The sequence below is a fragment of the Corylus avellana genome, chromosome ca3, assembly GCF_901000735.1.
Source record: "Corylus avellana chromosome ca3, CavTom2PMs-1.0".
Lineage (NCBI taxonomy): Eukaryota > Viridiplantae > Streptophyta > Magnoliopsida > Fagales > Betulaceae > Corylus > Corylus avellana.
In genome coordinates this window covers 2,515,790-2,537,185 of record NC_081543.1, presented here as the reverse complement: position 1 = coordinate 2,537,185, position 21,396 = coordinate 2,515,790, and the positions used below count along the sequence as shown (strand labels likewise).

General features: G+C 35.3%; 3 protein-coding genes and 1 non-coding gene across 4 annotated transcripts; all 4 read right to left on the bottom strand.

The window, feature by feature from the left end:
- Positions 1 to 5,564: 5,564 nt before the first annotated feature.
- LOC132176515 (flavonol synthase/flavanone 3-hydroxylase-like) lies at positions 5,565 to 6,864 on the bottom strand. The gene is made up of 3 exons (XM_059588746.1): positions 6,351 to 6,864; positions 5,949 to 6,270; positions 5,565 to 5,834 (listed from the first exon to the last, which is right to left on the bottom strand). The coding sequence occupies exons 1-3, from the start codon at positions 6,716 to 6,718 to the stop codon at positions 5,571 to 5,573; spliced, it is 954 nt and encodes a 317-aa protein (XP_059444729.1). The 5' UTR covers positions 6,719 to 6,864; the 3' UTR covers positions 5,565 to 5,570.
- Positions 6,865 to 7,294: 430 nt separating this feature from the next.
- On the bottom strand, positions 7,295 to 13,793 carry LOC132175821 (NAP1-related protein 2). The gene is made up of 10 exons (XM_059587881.1): positions 13,514 to 13,793; positions 12,136 to 12,258; positions 11,978 to 12,028; positions 11,745 to 11,816; positions 11,475 to 11,591; positions 11,323 to 11,384; positions 10,473 to 10,533; positions 10,285 to 10,341; positions 10,086 to 10,130; positions 7,295 to 7,807 (listed from the first exon to the last, which is right to left on the bottom strand). Exons 1-10 carry the CDS (start codon positions 13,643 to 13,645, stop codon positions 7,718 to 7,720), a joined length of 810 nt encoding a protein of 269 aa, XP_059443864.1. The 5' UTR covers positions 13,646 to 13,793; the 3' UTR covers positions 7,295 to 7,717.
- LOC132176804 (small nucleolar RNA snoR109) lies at positions 12,927 to 13,020 on the bottom strand. Its single transcript, XR_009439665.1, has one exon. It is a non-coding gene; the product is annotated as a small nucleolar RNA snoR109 (small nucleolar RNA).
- Positions 13,794 to 18,444: 4,651 nt separating the features above from the next.
- LOC132176259 (protein PHYTOCHROME KINASE SUBSTRATE 3-like) lies at positions 18,445 to 19,816 on the bottom strand. The gene has a single exon (XM_059588414.1). It carries the CDS (start codon positions 19,720 to 19,722, stop codon positions 18,571 to 18,573), a length of 1,152 nt encoding a protein of 383 aa, XP_059444397.1. The 5' UTR covers positions 19,723 to 19,816; the 3' UTR covers positions 18,445 to 18,570.
- Between the last annotated feature and the right edge of the window lie 1,580 nt (positions 19,817 to 21,396).

The following is a 21,396-nucleotide window of genomic DNA, read 5'->3' as shown; positions in this document are numbered from 1 at the left end:
GTGAATATAATATCGTAAATCTTTGTGTTTGTGATTACTTGTTTTTGTGTTTTTCTTAATTTTCGTGTCTCACTAACTCTAAGAAATATGATAGATTTTCTAACACTGACATCACCACTGCCATTGTGTGTCATGGTCAGTCCCTCACCTGCCACCAGTGTCGCTGCTGTACAGCAGTGCCTTTTCCACCTTCAGAATAGTTCATTTTTTATCTGTACTGTGCAAACTTGATTATGGGATAATTTTTTAAAGGCCTAATACAAAGAATATCATAAAATTAATATTGTAGACATCCACAGGAAAGAAGGTTCCAATATTATAATATTTGCAGATATTAGTACTGGACCTACACTTGATATCCTCGCATATAGATGGGAACATGTATAATTGAGTTGGCCAAGGAGATGACTAAATCAGAATCAAATACCTAAGAATCTAAGATATATATTGAGCCCCTTTGGTCTAATTTGATCCACGTGGTTTTCTGACGAATTTTGCATGCTTCCATCCATAAAGAGTACTCGATCTTGACTCAAATGTGATTATTAATTGTATGCATCCCACCAAGAGGCTTGACCAAAAAATGAGTGTGTTGGACATGCAACTTGACTGAAAAAAAAAGAAAAAAAAAAAAAGAAGAGAAACTTAAATTACATTATAATTAAGGGTTGAGTTTAGAGCAGTAATTTCTGGGATTAAGATCTGAAATCATAAGAGAAGGAAAATCGGCTTGATTGCGAGGTATATCATTACTTATAAGTGACTGTTTTCTAGTCAACCCCAACTAGGCCAACTTGTGGTAACCATTCATTCATGTTCCTATACAGAAAATGTCAATTGTCATAGAGATTTTTTAATTTTTAAATGAGGAGATAATACAACGGAACCAATCAAGAGAAAAAAAAAAAAAAGAAAAAAAAAAAAGAAAAAAAAAAAGAAAAGGTAAACAAACAGGTAATACCGCACTCTTGATCTTTCATCATTTTTGCAATCATACTTTTAAATTTTAAAAAGTGTTAATTTAAGGTTATTATATATATATTTCAAAAGTTTGCAATGTTAACATTCCCATCAAAATTCAGTGTTAAATCAAACGGTTAATGAATAAAATTTCCAAAATACTCCTAAGACGTTTATAAAATTACAAAAATGCCTTGAATTTGAATTGGAGTATTTTGGGAATTTCACTTTCTCCATTAGAATTTAACTTTGAATTTGGACGAAAGGGTTGATATTGCAAACTTTTGAAAAATAGTAATCCCAAAATTAACACTTTTTTAAAGTTTAAGGATATGATTGCAAAAGTAATGAAAAATCAAAGATGGTGAGTGAATGTTTTCCAAAGAACAATTACAAATGAGGTCCTTTCCACTATCAAAGAGAAGGTCTAACAAAAGACAAATGAGAAATTAAGAATACATTTAGAGAATTTAGAGATAACGGCTAATTATTTAACATGCTCATAACTTGACAAATTATAGTAGAGAATCATGAGTCTCTGATTTCAATTATCAAATTTTACTTGGACAAATCTCAAGGAGGATGGTGGGGAATAGGATTGATTTAACTTTTTCATGCATTAAGATAAATCAAGATGAATTGATTTAACTTTTTCAGCAAGTTGGATATTGTCAGTACTGCAGGCTAGTGCACCAAGCAATTTGTAAGGTGGAATAGGGCTTTCACATTTTTGTGGGTTAAGTTGGGCCAAGGGTACCCCAACCTTAGTTAGGAATATTCAAGGGTTGGTTTGAGTTTGAGTGGAGGGCGGGCTGCCCTAAACCCGACAATCTAGCTAGTCAATGTTCTTTCTCTTGTCCATAAATAGGCAGGCATAAGCTTTATGCACATTCTAGTATATTTATATACAGCAAATTAAAGCCGACATCAGAATCAACTTTATTATTACTTTCTACATATACATGATCATGTGCTATATTAATATATATAACCAATCAATCTACTAAATCAATTAAATTTGGCAAATCATGAAATTAAGTTGAACTTGGGCTAGCTTTGCCTGCTTTTGGTAACCCAAGCATTAATATTGTTTACATTGCATGGGTTAAATGCCATGCAAGCTAGACAATTGAAATTATATTGGCTCATATGAATTCTCTCACACTTAAGCTTTTGAAATTAGTGACGACTTAACAAGGCTAATTGCAAACTCACTTTTTTCTTTTCTTTTTTTTTCTTTCCAATTCTTCATGTGTTTTAAAATCTAATATTCATATATTTCTATTCAAGTAGTCTATTTCTTTCATGTAATCTCTATATAAAAGTTGAAACAATTGTTGTGGGCATGCATGCATATGATCATCATCATATCGTGATTCATGTGTGTGCATATGCTCTTACTTTTGTTCCTGTTTTTTAAACATACATTCTGTTCATTTCAGAGGTGCGATATGGGTGGATAAATGACTGTAGAAATCACTTTGTAATTGTGAACATATATAGTCGAGATTCGAGACACTTAGAACTTCTGTTTTTTTTTTTTTTTTTTTTCTTTTTTTAGTAAGCTCGTTTTGGTTGTAGTGCTCTAGATATTGTTGTGTTTTGGTTGGTGGACACGTCATTTTGTCACATAGCAAATGCGTTCCGTGATAATTTACTTATATACGAAGTCGTGGACTTCGTAATTGCTACTTTTCACCTAGGAAACATCCTGATATTTTGCAGATTAGTAGGTTTGCTAGGCTGTAAATTCTAGTGTTTTGCTGGGATGAAGATGTTGAGCGAATGGCTCGCATTGTCAGGTTTGCGTAGATAGATAGAAGTTGTTAATTTTGTTGCGTCTCTCTTTGGAAGCTCTAAGAATTTATTGATGATAATTAATGACATTTGAAGGTAATAATAGTTTGACTCAGATAATTCTTTTCCGATTTCCGCTATACTTTACTATGATAATAAGTGTTTGTAATAGTGAACTCAGCTAATTACTAGTTAATTAATAGGGAAACCCTAGGAGCAACACTCCAAGTTAATTATTTTAATAATTAATTTTGAGGAAGGCATTCAAAAAGAAAAAGAGGGGATGACCTCTTACTTGGAGGTGGAAGATTGAGAGGGGGAGCTTCTCTACCTAAATTAAAAAAGAGAAAGAACAAAATGGTCTCAATGCCTTCATTTATTTATTTTTAAAGGATATTACGGAAAGCAGAGTACATATCAAATAACCAAAAACTCATAGTCCCATTTCTATTGCAAGTTGCCGCATAGTTCTTCTTTGTTTTCATTAGCCACATGAAAACAATTTCTTCTTCTTCTTCTTCTTCTTATTTTGCTTTCTCAAGTTTCCATGTAGTATCACTTTCATATGCATCTGCCACATTAATAAACAAAAATAACAAAACTTTTATGTTTGTATGTCAACCTGGACCAGCCCATATAGCATGCATAAGTAAGATTATTGAGTTCAAAAAAAAAAAAAAAAAATTCTAATGAATCTCTCTTTCTCAGTTAAGTTGGTTCTCTTACGAACTAAAAATTATCTTTCCATCTCTTCCTAACTCCTAAAATAAACGTGCTTACTTAAGCATTAAAGTACCTTCGGCTCCGGCCGAGAGACCTCTAATATTCTCACGTTGGGGCCCATCTCAAGTCAACCTTGATATATAACTATTGTCATGACAGCATATTCTTGACCCCGCCGAAAATGCCCCAACAATATTTAAGATTTATGAATGGATAACACAAGTATATGTTAAAGTGCGTTTTGAAGTAAAATGATGAATAAACACTATAATTTTTTAGCATTAAGTTAAAAATTAAAAATAAAAATACCATAGAGAGAGAAAGAGCGAGTAGGGTTGAGGGTTTTTACCAGATTCCAAATCTTGGGGGTGGTGTAAGTTTACGTTGTAGGCATTCGTCGACACATTCCTTATCGTTGAAGGAACCTGGATGCCTAATTATATTGGATACAGAGATAGGATTGGACGGGAATTCTGAAAAGAAGTGAGAGCGGGGGGATGATTGAAAGAGAGAAACGAAAAGGAAGGGTCGTCAGCTAGCACCATAGCTTGAATAAGGATGACCAACATCACCACCGGTCCACCATCATCGATATATACCAATTCTTTCATAACACTTTTACCCGTCCCTCCCTCCATTGAATTCTTTTTGTTGTTTGGAATTATTGTATTGAACCACAATTTATAGAAATGTATAACCTTAACCAAGACTCCAAGAGTCATGGTTTCAACCCTTCTTATTTACCTCAAGAGCTACCGTATTTTTGCCAAAAGAATGACTCATTGTTTTGGCATGATCATCAAAATGCTTCGGTAAATTATGGTTTGATGCTATTATAAATTGTGGTTTAATACAAGAATTGGAAACAAGAAAAAAAGAAAATTCAAAGAAGGGAGGGGTGTTATGGCTAAAAACGTTATGAAAGGATTTGTTTTGATGATGCCGTTGGTGTTGGCCATCTTTGCTCGAGCTGTGGAGCAAACTGAAAGCCCTTCCTCTCTCACTCCTTTTCCGCATGCCCCTCAAATCGTTTATCCATATCATCATGATGCTCAATCTCGTTCAAAGAAAAGAAAAACTCCTCAGAAAAACCAAAATTCCAAATCACTAGCAAAAACACCATTTGAAATTTGTCAAAGATCAGAGTGCAATAAGGACTTCCAAGCAAAATGGAATAAGGGACAGCGTTTCGTTGCTGCTAACCACCATCAGGATTGTATGAAACGCTGCCTAGAAAGTAAATTTCCACATTCCCCAATGCATGAGAAGTTGGTAAAAATCCCCAACCCTTCTCTCTTCTCTCTCTCTCTCTCTCTCTTTTCACTATTTTTACTTTTACTTTTTTAATTTTTTACTCTATTTTATTTTGCTCAGAAAATATAGAGTGGTTGACGGAGTGAAGCAGCAGGAACCGTAGCATATATATATATAATAACATGCATGTCCACAAAGTAGTCCTTTATATATCTTCAAGTGCCAATATGCAAAGTAGCAGCAAAAGTACTAGAAGCTCAATCCAACTTAAGCATCCAGCAAGAACTCTATCTGGGTTAAAAGAATATCTTCACCCAAGTAATATTTTAGCTAGCTTAGCTAGTGTAATAAAACAAAGTCGATCTCCATTGGCCAACAATACATGTTCTAATAGGCGTTTACGTGAGTAGAGCGGCACTGGCTGCTTGCCGGCAAACAACTTCTCTTAGAAGTAGTATTGGTTTTCTTATGTGTTTAGTTTAGTAATAAGTGGATGTGTATTTAAAGCTGATGTAATCCAATTATATCAATTATTATGAAATTGATTGCTCTGCTGCTACTGGTGTGATACCAGCTCTGTTTCTGAGAATGTGTTGTAGAGAAAAATCAGACAAGGAAGTTGCTCATACAATATACATGGACTCCACTTATATAACGAATTAATAAACTTGTCTTGGACCCAATTCATAAAATTTATAACAAAACCAAGCATCAGTCCATAATCACAAACCTTTTATTATAATATCATTCTCATTTTCCCAACCCATATATATATATATATATATATATATATATATATATATATTTGAGAAGAGAAGGCAAATCAGGAAGATAGATCATATTGCATAGTGGGTAATGTGGATTGCATCTTCAGGTTTGGAGGGTGGATGGGTCTTGTTTCTGATCCTCAATTCCTGGTATTCCTTGTATTGGAATCCTCTGTACTTTGGTGCCTCTCCAATCTCTTTGGTGAAGTGTGGCAACGGTTCAACCCACTTGTCTCCCTCCAAGTTATAGAAAAAAGCATACGAGAATCTGCTAAGTCCTTCCTTTCTCACCACCCTGTGAGTTGCACTCTTGAATTTGTTGTTGCTTAACACCTTCCTCAAATGTTTCCAATTAGTTTGTGTCAATTGATAATGAACTTTTCCTTTTCCCTCTTGAAAGAAATGACAGAATAAATAAAGAAAGAGGGTGGAGTTTGGATCGAGTACCTGAATGACATCGCCAATGTTGACAATGATTGTGCCTTGTGAAGGAGTCACCGGAATCCAGTCTCCATTTTTGAGAACTTGTAGGCCTCCAACTTCATCTTGAAACACAAAAGTGATGAGATTCCCATCTTCATGTTCTGAGATACCATTGTTCTCATTTTCAGTTGCCGGGAAGTAATGCTTGGCCGTCATGATATCCCAGCTCCTATCATGATTGTATTTCTTGAGGAACTCCGGGGGTAAGCCCAAGCACGCATTCAATATGCCCTCCACAACCTCACCGGTTCTGGTTAAGTGGGAGAAAATCTCTTCCAACACTTCCCTGTCAAAAACAACACCATATATATATTAACAAGTAATTTTAAATGGTGTACTACTTAAAAATAGTGTACACATACATACTTGAATTGAGGTGGGTTTTGGGGGTAGACATTGAAGCCGGAGTTGGGTGGGAGGAGCATCAAGTACTCATTCTTGTCCGACGAGTGTTCCGGCTGCCTACCGTAACCTGCAGGAATAGGTAAACAAGAGGGAGCACGAGACATAAGCTTTTCCTCATCTGGGTTGTTCTGAAACCATGTGGTGGAGAGCTCAAGGGCTCGGCTCATGAGATTCAGGGGAACCCCATGGTTTACAATTTGGAAGAAACCATATTCGGAACAGGCTTCAGCAATCACCTGCATCCATTTCTTCTTCTCACCCTCATCACCATCACCATCTGATCTAAAGAAAGGAGAGAGATCAACTATTGGAATGCCTGAGCTACCCATTTCAACCTTCCTAATTACGTCTCTTGTACCACCATCACTTCTTATAATTAAGATGATGATGATCACTTCCTAATTTTTATCGTAATCTACATCTGTATTTTAAATAAATAATCTAACGGAATCTGAAATTTCAACGAAATAATATTTTAAAAGATTTGAAAGGATTAACTATAATTTTCCATGTTCCAAGCTCAAAAAACAAAAGCAAAAAGTCAAACAAGCATTTAGTTCTTAACAAAAGGCACCCCCAAAAACCCCAACGCCGTTTTCATCTTGTCGATAAGCCCATTGAAGTAGATTATAAAAGAACGGGATCTGTGCAAATCTTCAGATCAAAACTGGAGAAGGTATAACGTTTTTGTTTTAAGCAAATTATTTTTTTCTTTTACAGAAAAAGAAATTATTTTGTTAAGTTTATTGAGACGCTTGATAAGGCTCCATGAACCCTTTAAACACTAGACATCAAACCGATGGCAGTGATACCAATTACTACTTTTAAGATGAAGAGCCCATTTGCGGTGGGATCACACCAGAAATTATGAAAAAAATTATAGCAACATAATCCAAAAAAAATGATAATAAGAAGCCCAATTTCTGTGTATAATCTCTGCATATATAGAAACACCAGAACAGCTTTACACCAACTACTACGATTTTACTCCCCTCATTAAGTTACGATAGAATGCAATAATACATTAAACTAATACACCATTATCGTCTAGAAGACGGCATATTTGGAAGGGAACCCACAAAAATAACCCGATAAAGTAAGAGAATTATGGCTTTTAAGCAAAGAGAAACAACAAAGTCAGAAAACTAGAGACTGGCCATGTTGGCAGTCAATTGCCTACACGATAAAGAGCTCTCGTAGAATAGTTAAGATGGTGACGCTCCACTATCACAGGATACTTTAGCAGCAACTACTAGAGACCACTCACTTTACACAAGCTGTTACCAAAGCAGTGAGAGCCATAAGTGAATGCCCCGATGAAGCGAGTTTTACTTGCCGTCTTCCTCACCACCCTCATCATCGTCATCGTCATCTTCTTGGTCATCCTCATCCTCGTCAGAGTCATTACCATCCTTTCCCTGTTAGTAGGCAAAATTCAAAAAAAAAAATGAGACAATTGTCTAGGTTCTACAATGGCAGGATACCTGCCACTATGATTCCACAAAAGAATTCATTGGCATTTAATCAACATGAAACAAAATAATCAAATTTGAATCTTGGAAATTCAACATTGAATCTTACTTCAGAAAGTCTAGGAATTATGTAAGCTTTTATACAGGTCTAAAATAGAAAAGGTACCAAAAATAGTCAACTGCAAGCACTGTATTCTATTAAAGATACAAAATTGCAGGAACTTATGATGAAATATGAGCATAGTGTATCCCAATTTGGTAGCAAAAATTCCTACTTCAATGACGAACAAATAAAATCACTCAAGATTTGGTTATTTACCACTAGTCTTCATATTCAAACACTCAATTTATGGAAGAGGACTTGGCCTTCAACCACATTTGAGTCAACCACAATAAGCTTGTAAGCGTTAACTGAACTTCATGCATGTGCAGTGATTACATTGCATTTAATTATATTCACCATCTCTTGGCCCATTTTCAAGGGAGCCAGAGAGACTATGATCACTATGCCGACCATTATTACAATTTTTTGTCCCAGAAAAAGTAATTATGCCCCAAAAATACTTGCAAATCATTAATGAGAAAAGATTTATGCTTAAGATCAAAATTCAAGATTTTGCTCATTTTTTCAAACACATGAAGAGAAACTGAATTGAACATCTCTCTGAAAGCCTCTAATTGATTATGTCATGTTCTTCCTTTCAGCAATCTCAAAAATTACCTCCACATCCATTCAACATACCTCTAATGTTGACATTACATCATCTATGGCCAGTAAGTACTTTAATTTTGTATTACCACAATCAAGAAACACTGTATTGAGGTCTTGAAACCTATGCTTATTTCTGCTAGTTGACCTACTCAACAAAATTGTTGGGAGAACACATTTATCTAACACAGGATTGTTATAAAACCCATCCCTAATTATGGTTAAAAGTCGTAAAACTTCTGTGATTTGTGCCAAAAAGAAAAGCTATTATAAAAAATGTCAAGACTTGAATGTGCACAACAAAGCTTTCATATCGACAAAAGAATCCTTCTCCAATTTCAATCATGGAAGAAGAACAACCTCTTTATAATAAATTCATCCTTTTCTTTTTGGCTTGGGTTAGCCATAATTCAAAAATTGTTTCAACATAATTTCTTAAATGAACGAAGTCAACCCACCTTGACTTCCTCATTGACATATGGCTTCAAAACAAAGAAATAAAGGAAAAAACAACCCTTAATCCCACAAATATATTACCGAACCAAGAGATTACAAACCCCTTCTAAAAGGAAATATTGGACCAGGGAAAAACTAGGACCCTGTAAACCTGGTTCAAGTGAATCCATAAATATCCCGGGTGCAAAGGCCATTGAGGTACTTAGTAGCAAGTAATATCTAACTGTCAACTATTTTAAAACTGACAAGTACTTCAAATTTTCAGACTAACCCCAAGGGGTTGGCTCAAGTGGTAAGGCCTTGTTCTTAGAGTTTAAGTTTTGAATCTCCTTAGATGCAAACAATTCCTAGGGGCTAAGTATTACCCGATCCTTGTGGAGGGGGCACTTTGCACAAGTCAGAGGTTTACCCGATAGAGGTGAGTACACAAAGTGGACATACCTTGGAGGGGTTCCTCGTCATTAAAAAAAAAAAAAAGACTTCAGACTAATGAGGCTCTACTTGACATTTCATCCCCATACTGCGTTAATCTAGGATTTAGAATAGCATGAAATACTTTTTCAGTAATTGGATATATAAAATTAAAGTTTTCTAGAGTGGTTTTAGTCATTTCATCTATGTCAAGGCCTCCTATGGACATCTTGATATAGTTATGCAATTTAGACCTAATAATGAAGAAGAAAAAAGGCTACAAGTATTTTAGGACGTTTATGGCACCTCAATGCTAAATTTGTTCTAGATCTCCTAAATATATACATGAAACCCAAACATCAACTTTAAGCAAGTCATCAGACTCTTAATCTTCATTTTCTAAAGCATTTCCTAAATGCCAAGAGCATCCATGTGTTACCTGAACTCTGTGCTATATTAACGGAAAAGTATCAACTGAATCTGCAAGCAGTGGCAAACTAGGACTGACTGACAGATAAAAAAAAAAGGACGAAAAAAAAGCTCTTTAATAAATATGAATGTAAATGAAACCCTAAAACAGAAAACAGCACCAGAGCTACAGATATTATGCCCTTGAATTTTTCTCCTTAAAAGAATGTCTTCATTTACCTCTTCACCGGCCTCATCCTCGTCAAAATCTTCTTCATCTGGATCCTATGTCAAAGAGGTCATAATGATTGTTAGAATATAACATTATGAAAGTAATATAAGCTTCAAAGCACATAATAAATATATATTTTTTTTTTAAAAAAAGACCCTTTATGACTAATGGGATTAAAGGGAAAGAAATCAGGGAAAAAGAAGATACATTATTGAAGTAAGTGAGTGGATTTGGCCATAAATCCTCCTTAATGATTTCTGCAATCTGAAATGTTTTGGAAGTGAAAGTTTAATATATAATGCTATAAGAATACCAATAACAATAATAAAGACATCTGCAGTACCTCCAACATTGAGAGAAAACTGGTAGAATTTGGAGACAAAAATAGAACTTACCTCATCATGGATGTCATCCAAGTGATCCTTCTCTTGAGTATCTGTAAACCAGCTAAAGAAGCTGCATTCAACATGGTAAAATACTGACTGAGACAGCGATAAACATGAAGAAATGCAGAAGTGAGGGCATTCAATTCATATAAAGAATGTTAAGGCATTACTTATCCATGAAACAGAAGTTGGAGATGCAAGGAATAAGCTTGATAATTAATTAATACATGACTCTGGAAACCACTAGTATTTTTTGTTTTTCCAATTTGAAATTCTGAGACCGAGAAAAGAAAAGAAAATAAATGAAAATAATGCCTTTTTTTATAAGTGTAAGCTAAAATAAAACAAAAATACAAAAATGCTTTAAAAACAGTTTTTTTTTACCTCCACAGCAATAAATCATATGATAAATCTGACTACCAACATGAAGCATAGATAAATCAATTCATGTGAGTGACTACAAGGGAGACCATGCCTTTTCAACCTTCTTGAAATAGCATATCAAGAGATTAGCAAGATTATCAATGCATAATTGTGTTGCATTTTACCGCAGAATCAAATAGACTATACATGAGGAAACCTAGCATGAACATTTGATCATGACAAACATAACAAGCCTTGATAATCAGATAAACATCACATTTTATTACACCACACAATTTAACTGGAATTTACAAAGTGACCAAATTTAAATTGTTGTTACATTCCTTCATTGCATCATTTTTCTAATTTTGTTATCATCATCATTATTATTATTCTTATTGTTATTATTATTAATTTCTTATTTTGCACAAAAATTGATGATTATATCAATGGAACTGGCTGAAAACCCAGTTCAGCCAGGCTGAGGAAAACTAACCTTTCTTCGATAGCAGGACGCTTGTTCCCTTTCTTCTCATGGTTAACTCCATTTGGTATGCCCTTCCATATCAGCAATGCAATTAATCATCAAACCACAACAAAACAGACAGGTTCAATACAGCCGGTTGTAGTAATTTAAGTAGGCCTTACCATGCCCTCTTTCCACTTTATTGATGTAGCAGTAATTTTTGTTGTTCCATCATCATCGGCATAAGTAAAAGTCTTTGTAAGTTTTGTATCTTCAAAATAAGGGTTTGGGTTAAAGTGCTGCAAATTATCAAAACAAATCAGTTCAATTCAGTGATTTCATTAGTTGAACCACAATGCAAAATTCACATCCGCATGCAAAGCAAAGAAATAAAGGAATTAATTTTCAATACTTGTTTACAAAACTAAGCATTCGAAAAGAAATAAACTCACCAATGTGATAGAGTAACCAGATTTGACATCCTTGAAATCCTCCACTTCCAGGGAACTTAGATACTTGAATATCTATCAACAAGATAGGCAATAATGAAGCAAAATCACTATTTAGGCATATGACAAAATTGAGCAAACCAGCTAGAAGTCATAAGATACTTAAGAAGAATCCTTGCCACATGGCTCATGGATTCTTTCAAATTTTATAATCAATGTAGGCACAGAGTCCAGACCTTTTGATCCTCTTCTGTCAAAAGTTCACCAAGAGCAGGATGACTCAAAAACTGCATAGAGTTGGAAACAAATCAATTAAATAATAGATGTCTTGACATCATAACAGCGAAAAAGATCGCATATTCCCAGAGTACAGAGATGGAAACAGATTACTAACAGCAGTTAACCAGAAATCAGGGATGGATTTAATAATGTCATTCCGCTTATCATAAACAGGCCTGCGTATCTCATTATACTTCTGCTCTACTTCCAGGACCTTATCACTGGCCTCCTCATTGATCTAGAACATTTAAAAAAAATACAAAAAGACACAATAACCCATGTCAGTACAGCTTCACTGGCATAGATCATAAGTAAAACATATCATATGCTACAAGCCAATCAGCAGTATTTAAGAGGTAAACAGGAGGCATCCAACAGAAATAAAAGCTGATATATATCCAAACCCCATGCATTATTCCAATTTAAATATGAAGCTAAAGCTACAAACTATAAGATACAGTACAGCATTCACAGTCAATACCAGCAATGAACAAATAAGTAAAAACCACTCAAACTACAAGCAAAAACTCAAGGTTCAAAAATGAAACATACAGAAAATACAAACAATTAGACTTACGGTGGGTCTTAAGAATTAAGAAGCATCATCAAGGCCATAAGCGCCCCTTGCTTCCATATTCCAGTGTCAACAAAAATATATTTTTTTGATTTGGCACCGGGTATCCGGAGCCTCGCTCCAACTAATCCCGGAGGTGCACAGGCCCTCGGCAAGGAGTTTCTCGCAAGTGCACCTTAATTTAAGGGGCGAACCCCCAGTCTGATGGCCCCAAGAAGCAGTTTGCACTTAGTGGGTTTTGAACCTAAGACCTTGAGGAGCATACTCAAAGTCCTAGGCTGTCCAACCACTAAGCCAACCCCATGGGGTTGAAACAACAAAATTAATACAAAGAATATAAGAAGTTCGGTAAGCAGATTAGTCGACGGAGAACGGAAAGATCTCACGACAACCGGCCAGTAAACTTTTCAAGAGTGGCGAATGCAGTATTGAAATGAATTTGGATTGCTGTGAATTGTGTGGCTCTAAGCTAAACTTAAACATTCACTGTTCACAACAACTCAGTACATCCACATAAAGAATGTGTACAAATTTATAACATTTCACAATCTATACACTGACATTATTTATTTTGCTATGAATCCACCCAAAAAATAAATTCCGGATTTGGCTTAATTTCCTTTACCCAGAAATAAAAATCAAAGGTTTACAATTGTGCACTTCATCAGCGGCTTAAAAGTATTAGTTTTGTGCACTTATCTGAACTAACTGAACGGTGAAATTAGGAATCTATTGTAATTAACTAAAATATTACCCAGCCAGAAGAAGAAAAAAAAAACCAGACAATAGAGTCAATAGACAATCAATCTATCCTGTTTGGTTTGCGAGGAAGAAATTTGCAAAATATAAAATCATCATCGAAAGGAAAATTGGCACGGAACAGAATAGTATGAGCAAGAGCGGCGAGTGTGAATTATACCTTTTCAAGCTCGTCTTGGATTTCCTGGAGCTTTTCGATGGAGAGGACAAGCTTCTCGTCGATTGTCTCCGAGTTGTTCTCCTCCTCGCCTTTGTCCGCTACCTTCAGCTTCTTGCCCTTGTCAGCCACCATTGTCGCTGCCTTTGTACAAAAACCCTAACTCTCACAGTCTCCCTCTCGCTCGCTCGCTTTTGGTAGCTCTGGGTGGTGGATTGTCTAAAACCCTAGTGGCTCTCTCTCGCTCGCTTTTGTAGAGTGGAATGCGAGTGAGAGAGAGAGAACAAAAGGGTTAGGGTTTTTGGAGATTGTATCTCCTCTGGGGGATGGATCTCGGGTGTAGTAGATAGACCAATGAGAGTTGGAGAAGTGTTCGGGAGAGGGTATTGTAGTCTTTTCGAAAGACTTCATGTGGGCAGTTCGGGGATTCGGCTACAAAGGCCTGGAGCTAGGTGTTGAATGACTTGGGTACTTCAAAAGAAATGCGTGATCTTGGCCGTTTATTTTATTGATTTTTCTGCGGGTGTTTTAGGGGATCCACGCACCAACAGTTCAGATTAGTTTCATCTAAGGAAAAAAAATTTGGTACAAACTGGTTTATAACTAATTCATATAAACTCATCTAATAAAGTGACATGTGTCTCATAGCTATTAAAAACACATGTGATTCTCACATGTTAAGGGACACATGACACTTTATTATATAAATTTGTATGAATTAATTACAAATCAGTTTGTAACAAATTTCTATCCATTAAAGAGTGCCAAAAATATTATTTTTTTTTTTTATAATTAATTAGAAAGCGTTAAAGATATTTGATGTTGATTTTATTAACACAAATCTTAGAGAGATTTTGATTTTATTTTTAAATTAAGCCCTAAAATTTCAAGAGTTTAGCTTGCCTTTATTTTATATTTTTCAAATTATTTTTATATATTAAGGATTTTATATATGACTAATTGTTTTATTAATTTTTTAAAATTATAAAAATACCAACAATTCAAACTAAGGAACCCAAATTGCAAATATTTTCAAACTTTATTTAGTAATTTACCCTCTTTTATGAATTATGATCATCTTTGTAAATATGGGCTGGGCCGAACTTATTAGTGCAAAGACAAGGCCGTGACGGTAAACGGTACCACTAGAGATGGCCCATGGCAAATCCATTGCTTTAAGATGTTGCCCATAGGCCATCACCCATTTTGAAGGCTCTATAAAAGAAGTCCATCCTAAATATAGCCAATGTATCCACAAGAAAAAGAAAAAGAAAAAGAAAAAAAAATCCACCAAAAATAAATAAATAAATACAGCAAGGTTATGAATTGGGATGGAATAATAATGATGAGTAATGCTAATTACTCTTTTATCCCGCTATTATTCTACTCCATTGATGTTATACGGTAAATAAGTCCTTAGATTAGTCTTATTTTTTTTAAAAAAATAATAATAATTGATTGACGCTACCACATTAACATAGTGAAACAGTGGTAAAATAAAAATATGATTTCTAGCATTACTCAATAATCGTTTACCTTAAAGTTAGTTGATTAACACATCAAAGAATTTTAGATAACATTTTATTAAACTGGACACAATATACCAAAAAAGTTATCCTTAAATGTTTTTAGTGTCCTTTTGATTTATCGGTTTGAAAACATATATTTATATAAAAAAAAAAAAAAAAAAAACGGTGTTTCTAAAACGCAATTCAGTGTTAAAAGAGTGTTGTTTTTAATGATTTGTAGATAGTTCGGTCTTTAAAATCGTGTGTAAAACATCCATTTTTCCGTTATGCAAAAACACATATTTTTTCGTAATTTTAAGCAATCAATTTTATTTTTATTTATTTATTTATTTTTTATTTTTTTAAATGCACTCTAAAACGTGACACTTTCTGCGCTTTTGTTTAAAAATGCATGTTGGGCCTATAAACTCTAAAAATGAATTGCTCTATTATTTCTGTCTTTTAGGCTCAGCCCATTGTGGACAAATTAGAACTCAGAATCAAGATAAACAAAACAACAATAAAATATTTTGTGATAGCAACTTTACAATGGATGTGGGTTTTATTCTGCGACAGTATTTATGGCTTCAGCTGGATATTGAGAAAAAATGGGTGCTTTGTGGTGGCTGCTGGCCCCTTATGGCTTTTGAAGGCGACCCTATTGAGTTTTTGATGTTTTCTGTTTGTAGTGTTAATTGTTGGTTTGCTTATGATGTTTGTATAATACACAAGATCATATGAAACCAAGTGTAAAGAAGCAATCAAATTAGTGGATGAAACAACAACACAATCACAAGTAAGAGACAACATGGTTCGCTACTCAAATCAATATATATTCACAAGCAATTTGATAAGCAAAGACAGAATCAGACAGCTTCGTCTTAAATTATGCACAAATTTCAAAATTGGGAGTTTATAACCCCCAGCCCCGAATTCCTTCAAATAGCTTGAATCAAATCCTTGCAAAAATGGTGAAGGAAAATCTCTTTCTCTTCTATAAAAAAACCCACATTATTAAGTGCATAACCCACAAAAAAGAAAAGAAAACACACACATTTCCAAGAATATTTCACTTGTACCAAAAAAAAAAAAAAAAAAAAAGATCAAATCAAGATTAGGGTATGATTTTGTATCACATTTCCAAGACCTTCTCTTATTTAAAAGTCAGTTAATAATTTATTATCACTTGATTAATTTGTGCCTCACAGTTTTTTAATGATTTTTAATCCTCTTACATAAAAGAGTTGCATTAATATCTTGATTCTTGGGTACGTTTCCTTTTTGCTTTGCGGGTGGGTCAATCTTTATGGTCTCCATGTCTGTGATGTACTGCTGAAAAGTGAAAACATTTTTCCTCACGTTTAATTGCACTTTGGTTTCAATGAAAAACATGCTTTGGGCTTTGGGCCATGTTAGATGACTTAAGTATCACAGTATTCTCGGCCGAAAACCGGTAAATTTCCGATAATCATATTCTCTATTTTATAGGTGACCTGTCGCCAGTCTGGCCGTCGAAAAAATTGCTTCAATAAATCCCATCTTTCGGCCTTCTTGTTGAGCCTTCTTTGTTTTCCCTTTGATCATGGCTCTTCTCTCAGCAGACTTAATAGTACCAATGCTTCTTCCTAATGTGGTCCAAAGGCAACTATTAATACTATCATCTTAATATCAATCCAACCCCATTGGTCCCTTCACTACATTCCATTTCACAGTTAATATCTTCCTAATTCCTCTCACATCAATTTTCTTTGTCCATCTTTTAAGATTGGGTGTGATGGGCAACCCCTTCTCCTTTCCACCTTTCATGTGCATTTATGGCTTATCTTGCCTTCACTTTCTAGCATTCCTTCTTCATCGCAATATGCATATATGACCTCCTCTCTCTCAAATATCTAGGGGTTCCTTTCAAGAAGTTTATAATTAATTTGTAAATGACTAATCAATGCAGAATCTTAATATATCCACACTTCATAAAAGATATTTTTTTGTTGTACATTTATATGAGCCCTTGATCAACAAGTTATCAACATGGCACTTCTTGCATCACAATTTTATTTAAGCAATTTTGAAGTTAATATCTTTTTTGTAATTTCTCAAAAGCCATAGCCTTTCATCTGAATCCAATAAAGAAAAGCCATATAGATGTTGCATTCAACACGTAGTATCCTTGTTAGAATATCAATCAAAATGATTAAGTCTACCATTTCGATCCGCATTTCTGGAAAAACCGGTGATTTATCATGGTATCATAGTAGAGATCAATAATTCACTTCTCATTTTAATTAAGTCTACCATTTTCTATTAGCGGGTCTAAGAAAGGTCGAGTTGTACAGAGACTTCCACTAGTGGTTGTCAAAACTTTGTTTAAGAAATGTTTACTTGATTCCCAACCTAGTTTCTGTGGGATGAAAGGGAGAGAAGAGGCAATGGGATCCACCTTGGCTGTAAGATGGTTGCAGAATTGAATGTAGCCTACCCAACTTGCTCCTGCATATAATGGCTTGGCAGTCATGAGTTGAACGTGTCACTGTGGTCGACATTCCTTAACATGTTCCATCACTAGAATCATATATTCATTGAGCAATCCAACTCTTCATTCAATCCCATGGAAAGCAGATATCTTAACCTCTTCATAGTTAAAATGTTATAACTTCTCATGCTGGTGCCTCTTGTGGTCACAAATTGCTGCTTTGTGTGTGTAAGGAAAGGAGCTACATATAGGCCAATGGGAATTCTTTCATACTTTGACCCGTTCAGATGAAAAATTCTGGTTCCGTCCCTGTTTATATCAGGAATGGTCAAGGGGGGTCATTCATACTTTGACCCGTTCGGATGAAAAATTCTGGTTCCGTCCCTGTTTACTGGTAATACCACAAAAAGGCAACAAAGAGGGATCGGATTTCGCAATGTCAGACCTTGTCTTAGTCAAGTTGTTAAAAGATCAGGTAACACCACTAAAAGGCAACAATGCTTGATACTTTCTGAAGCTTGCATTTCAATTTGTCGGACGTTGTCTTAGTCAAGATAGATACAAGGCAACACAAAGTTGTAGATTTGTAGGCTGATAAGTGAGGCAATCGTGGTTGGCCAAAAGCAGACTTGGTTAACGAATTAGAGAGAAGCTCAAAAACATGAGTGACCCTTTAGGTTGAAAATCAAGAGAACAAGCACAAAAGTTAAACTATTGAGGAAAAGGGTGGTCAAGAATTTGTGGTCTGCTAATGTATATTCGATCCAAGTGCCTCGACAAACCCAGATCTCTCCTTTTCATTTTTTGGGGGGTCTCCTGCCTTTAGATGACAATAAAGCAATTGTCATAAAGCTTTGTTTCATTGTTAGAAAGAAGTTGGTACTTGAGTGGAATAAATGGAATGGATAAATTAGCACATAAAAGTATATGTAAGAATTAGAGGAAGATTGCATGATAGCAGTAAAATCATGTCATACAAGAAAGTTTGCGTCATAGCCTACAACATTCGAAGATTCGGTAAAACATGAACTGAGATGAAAAGGGAAATCTCTTGCACTCATTGGGACTCATAATCTTTCACCTTAGCCTGAGGAATCCAACCTTTGGCGCTGTAGTGTTGAGTCAGACTTTGCCTTTTCATTAGTTTTGTGTGCAGTTTCAGCAACATCCACTGCTTTGTGACTCTTACAACTCAGTGATCCGCTTGGGCGGCTTTTTGGCACCTCCTTGCCAACTTTTTTCTTACTGTTTTCTTTCAGTTTCTTTTCATCATAGCCTGTATTGAGTGAGAAATTATCAGCAACACTGGCTGTGACAACACTCCACTCAATGCTGGCCTCACTTGGCTCGTACCTGGTGGTGGAGGTCAAACAGCTGGACATGCCATCGGATGCTTGCCTGGTGAACATTGGCTTTTCACTGGTTGATAAGTTCTCTATCTCAAACAGATCAGAACTAGCATCACTCCCCATATCTTCATCCTCTCCTCCACCAGTTCCTGCAGATGTAGTTGAAAGCTTTTGGGATTTTGGAATGGCATCCCAAGTTAGCACAGAGAGTTTCCTCTCTAAGTTCATTGCAATGTCACCCTTGTTGATCATCATATCATGAGAGCCAAACACCTCCAGAGAATTTCGTGGCTCTTCTTCTTCTTTGATCTTCTGATCCTCTTCCAACTTTGACTTTTCTCTGTTTGACCTTTCAAAACTTGGGGCATGACCAATTGCTTTTCTACTCTCCTCTTTTCCATGAATCACTCCATGCTCAATATTGTCATGAATATTGATAGCCTTCTTATCTGAACAAGACCTACTGCAGATAAAACCAGAAAAGTATATCTTTCCATTTACCTTCTTTTGCGTATTCTGGGATGGTTTCTTGTGGAGACTTGGTAATAAAGTAGTCTGGTTATACCAGCTTGCTTCAGAGGTCATGCTTGGAGTTCCTGGCCTGCTCTTTGGTTTCCTATTCTGCAGATCAAAGTGGTGATCTTTCTTAAGCCCACGGTCAATACTTGTAGGATTGTCATCACCCAGCTTCAAGTTGAAGTATCTTTCAGCACCAAACACACTGATTTCACCCTTTTCAGCCTTGGTTTGGCTGGTAGTGATGGCAGAAGGAGGGTGCTGAACTAACCTGCCAAGCTTATGCCCAGTACTCTCTCCTGCTGTGCTGAGGCAAGAAGAAAACGCAGCATTGGTGGGATTGCTTCTGTTGTTGTTATTGTTGTCCATGGTGATGGAGAGAAGACTTTTGAATGACACGGAGGTTTGGAGGATTTTAAAGCTGAGACAATTTCAGAAAGGGCTAAAGGCAGAAGATGGTGGTGTAATTTACATAACAGAGATAGGCTTGGAGATCACTTGCCTTGAGAACATGTGTATAAGTAGGCTTGTGGGGGGTGCACTAAAGAAAGGGTCTGGGACCTACTTGTTTCGTTTAAACCAAAGTAAATTTGGATGATGCAGCAGTAAAAATTAATTATTGAATTTTTTATTTTTTATTTTTTGAAAGTATTGATTCAATGATTGAATTTTAGTATTACACTATCAGATTGTATAACATTCATATAATAATCTACTAAATAGCATTATTCTTCCGAAATACATTACCTACTTTCGCAAGATGAAATGCCTTAAATGTTGTAATCAACTCAGCATTAGCTTATGAGGTGTATAAGCTTTGATTGGACATTATTATGGACAAAATCCCTTGTGTTTATGTGGAAATGGGTATGTCACTCTCTGTGGACATCATTAGGACAGGTGGCTCACAGTTGCAGATGAAGCTTATGCTTGACCATTAGTTTAGTTTAAGAGGGTTTGCCTGTGGGATGACTGGAGTTTATATCATCAGTATGAACAGAGTCTAAGTCCCGTTTGGTAAAGTTTTATTCTAAGAAAGTCTTTTGGGGTTTTGGGTTTTGATAATGATAAAAATGAAATATTAAGTTATATCTTTAAAAAATATTCTGTGTTTTATTTTTTTTTTTTTTTTGAAAAGTGTTTTAGGTTTTAAAGAGTTTTATAGTTTATATTGAAAAGTGTGTTAGTGGTGGAGCTACATTTGAAAATCCAATTGGCTGACTAGCATTTGATAAAACTCTTCAGCGTTTGAAAAGAAAAAATAGTTTTCTAAAAGTTTACCAAACAAAATTGTTATTCAGGTACAATTTTGTTAACAAATCAACAATGTGAAAAGCCCACGATTTGAATGCATGTGGGTCATTTCATTGAATTTGGTTACAACGAGAGCTGGTATTGTATACTTGATTATAAGAGAAAGACTTATATTTTGTTTTGTGCGCACATGACGCAAGTTAGGAGTGTTACATCAATAATTGGGGATACGTAGCACTCCAGCTTGTATCTTATACACAACAAATTTGATTTCAACAAAAACTAATATTGTATACTTAATTATATGAGAAAGGCTTGCATCCTGTATCTTGTGCGCACAAGACGCAAGTTGAGAGTGACACATCAATAATTAGAGATACGTAGCACCTCATTTTCATTTTCATTATAGTAAACCTTCGGATATGCTTTTGAAAATCTTATTTACCTATTAACATTCACATTATTGCATCTTATATCTAAACTTGTCCATTGCTTATTATTGTGCTCATTGTTGCAAGAGCAATCGAGGAAGAAACTTCCAAGTCCAGCAGACTAGGCTAAACTAAAAGTAGCTATGGCCAAGTTTAAGAACTCATGTTCTTTTTTGCCAAGTTGAGAATTTATATTTTGATAATAGTTCTAATTTCTAAACGAGCTACATTTTTTTTTTAGTGACTTGAAACCCTTCTAGGTAGGGTCATGAATTCGTGACCCACTCATGTCAGGTAAACCCCGAATACACAATCCCACCTGCATGAGCCATGTATCGATTTTGTAAGGACTCGAATA

What these genes read in the sequence shown, in the direction of transcription:
- LOC132176515 (XM_059588746.1), bottom strand. Translation starts at nt 6,718, where the DNA reads ATGGGTAGCTCAGGCATTCCAATAGTTGATCTCTCTCCTTTCTTTAGA. An exon ending in CAAAACCCACCTCAATTCAA is followed by an intron (nt 6,271 to 6,350) that starts GTATGTATGTGT and finishes TGTTTTTGACAG; the next exon opens with GGAAGTGTTGGAAGAGATTT. An exon ending in ACATTGGCGATGTCATTCAG is followed by an intron (nt 5,835 to 5,948) that starts GTACTCGATCCA and finishes CATTTGAGGAAG; the next exon opens with GTGTTAAGCAACAACAAATT.
- LOC132175821 (XM_059587881.1), bottom strand. Translation starts at nt 13,645, where the DNA reads ATGGTGGCTGACAAGGGCAAGAAGCTGAAGGTAGCGGACAAAGGCGAG. An exon ending in TAAAGTGGAAAGAGGGCATG is followed by an intron (nt 11,385 to 11,474) that starts GTAAGGCCTACT and finishes CTGATATGGAAG; the next exon opens with GGCATACCAAATGGAGTTAA. An exon ending in CGTCCTGCTATCGAAGAAAG is followed by an intron (nt 10,534 to 11,322) that starts GTTAGTTTTCCT and finishes TGTTGAATGCAG; the next exon opens with CTTCTTTAGCTGGTTTACAG.
- LOC132176259 (XM_059588414.1), bottom strand. Translation starts at nt 19,722, where the DNA reads ATGGACAACAATAACAACAACAGAAGCAATCCCACCAATGCTGCGTTT.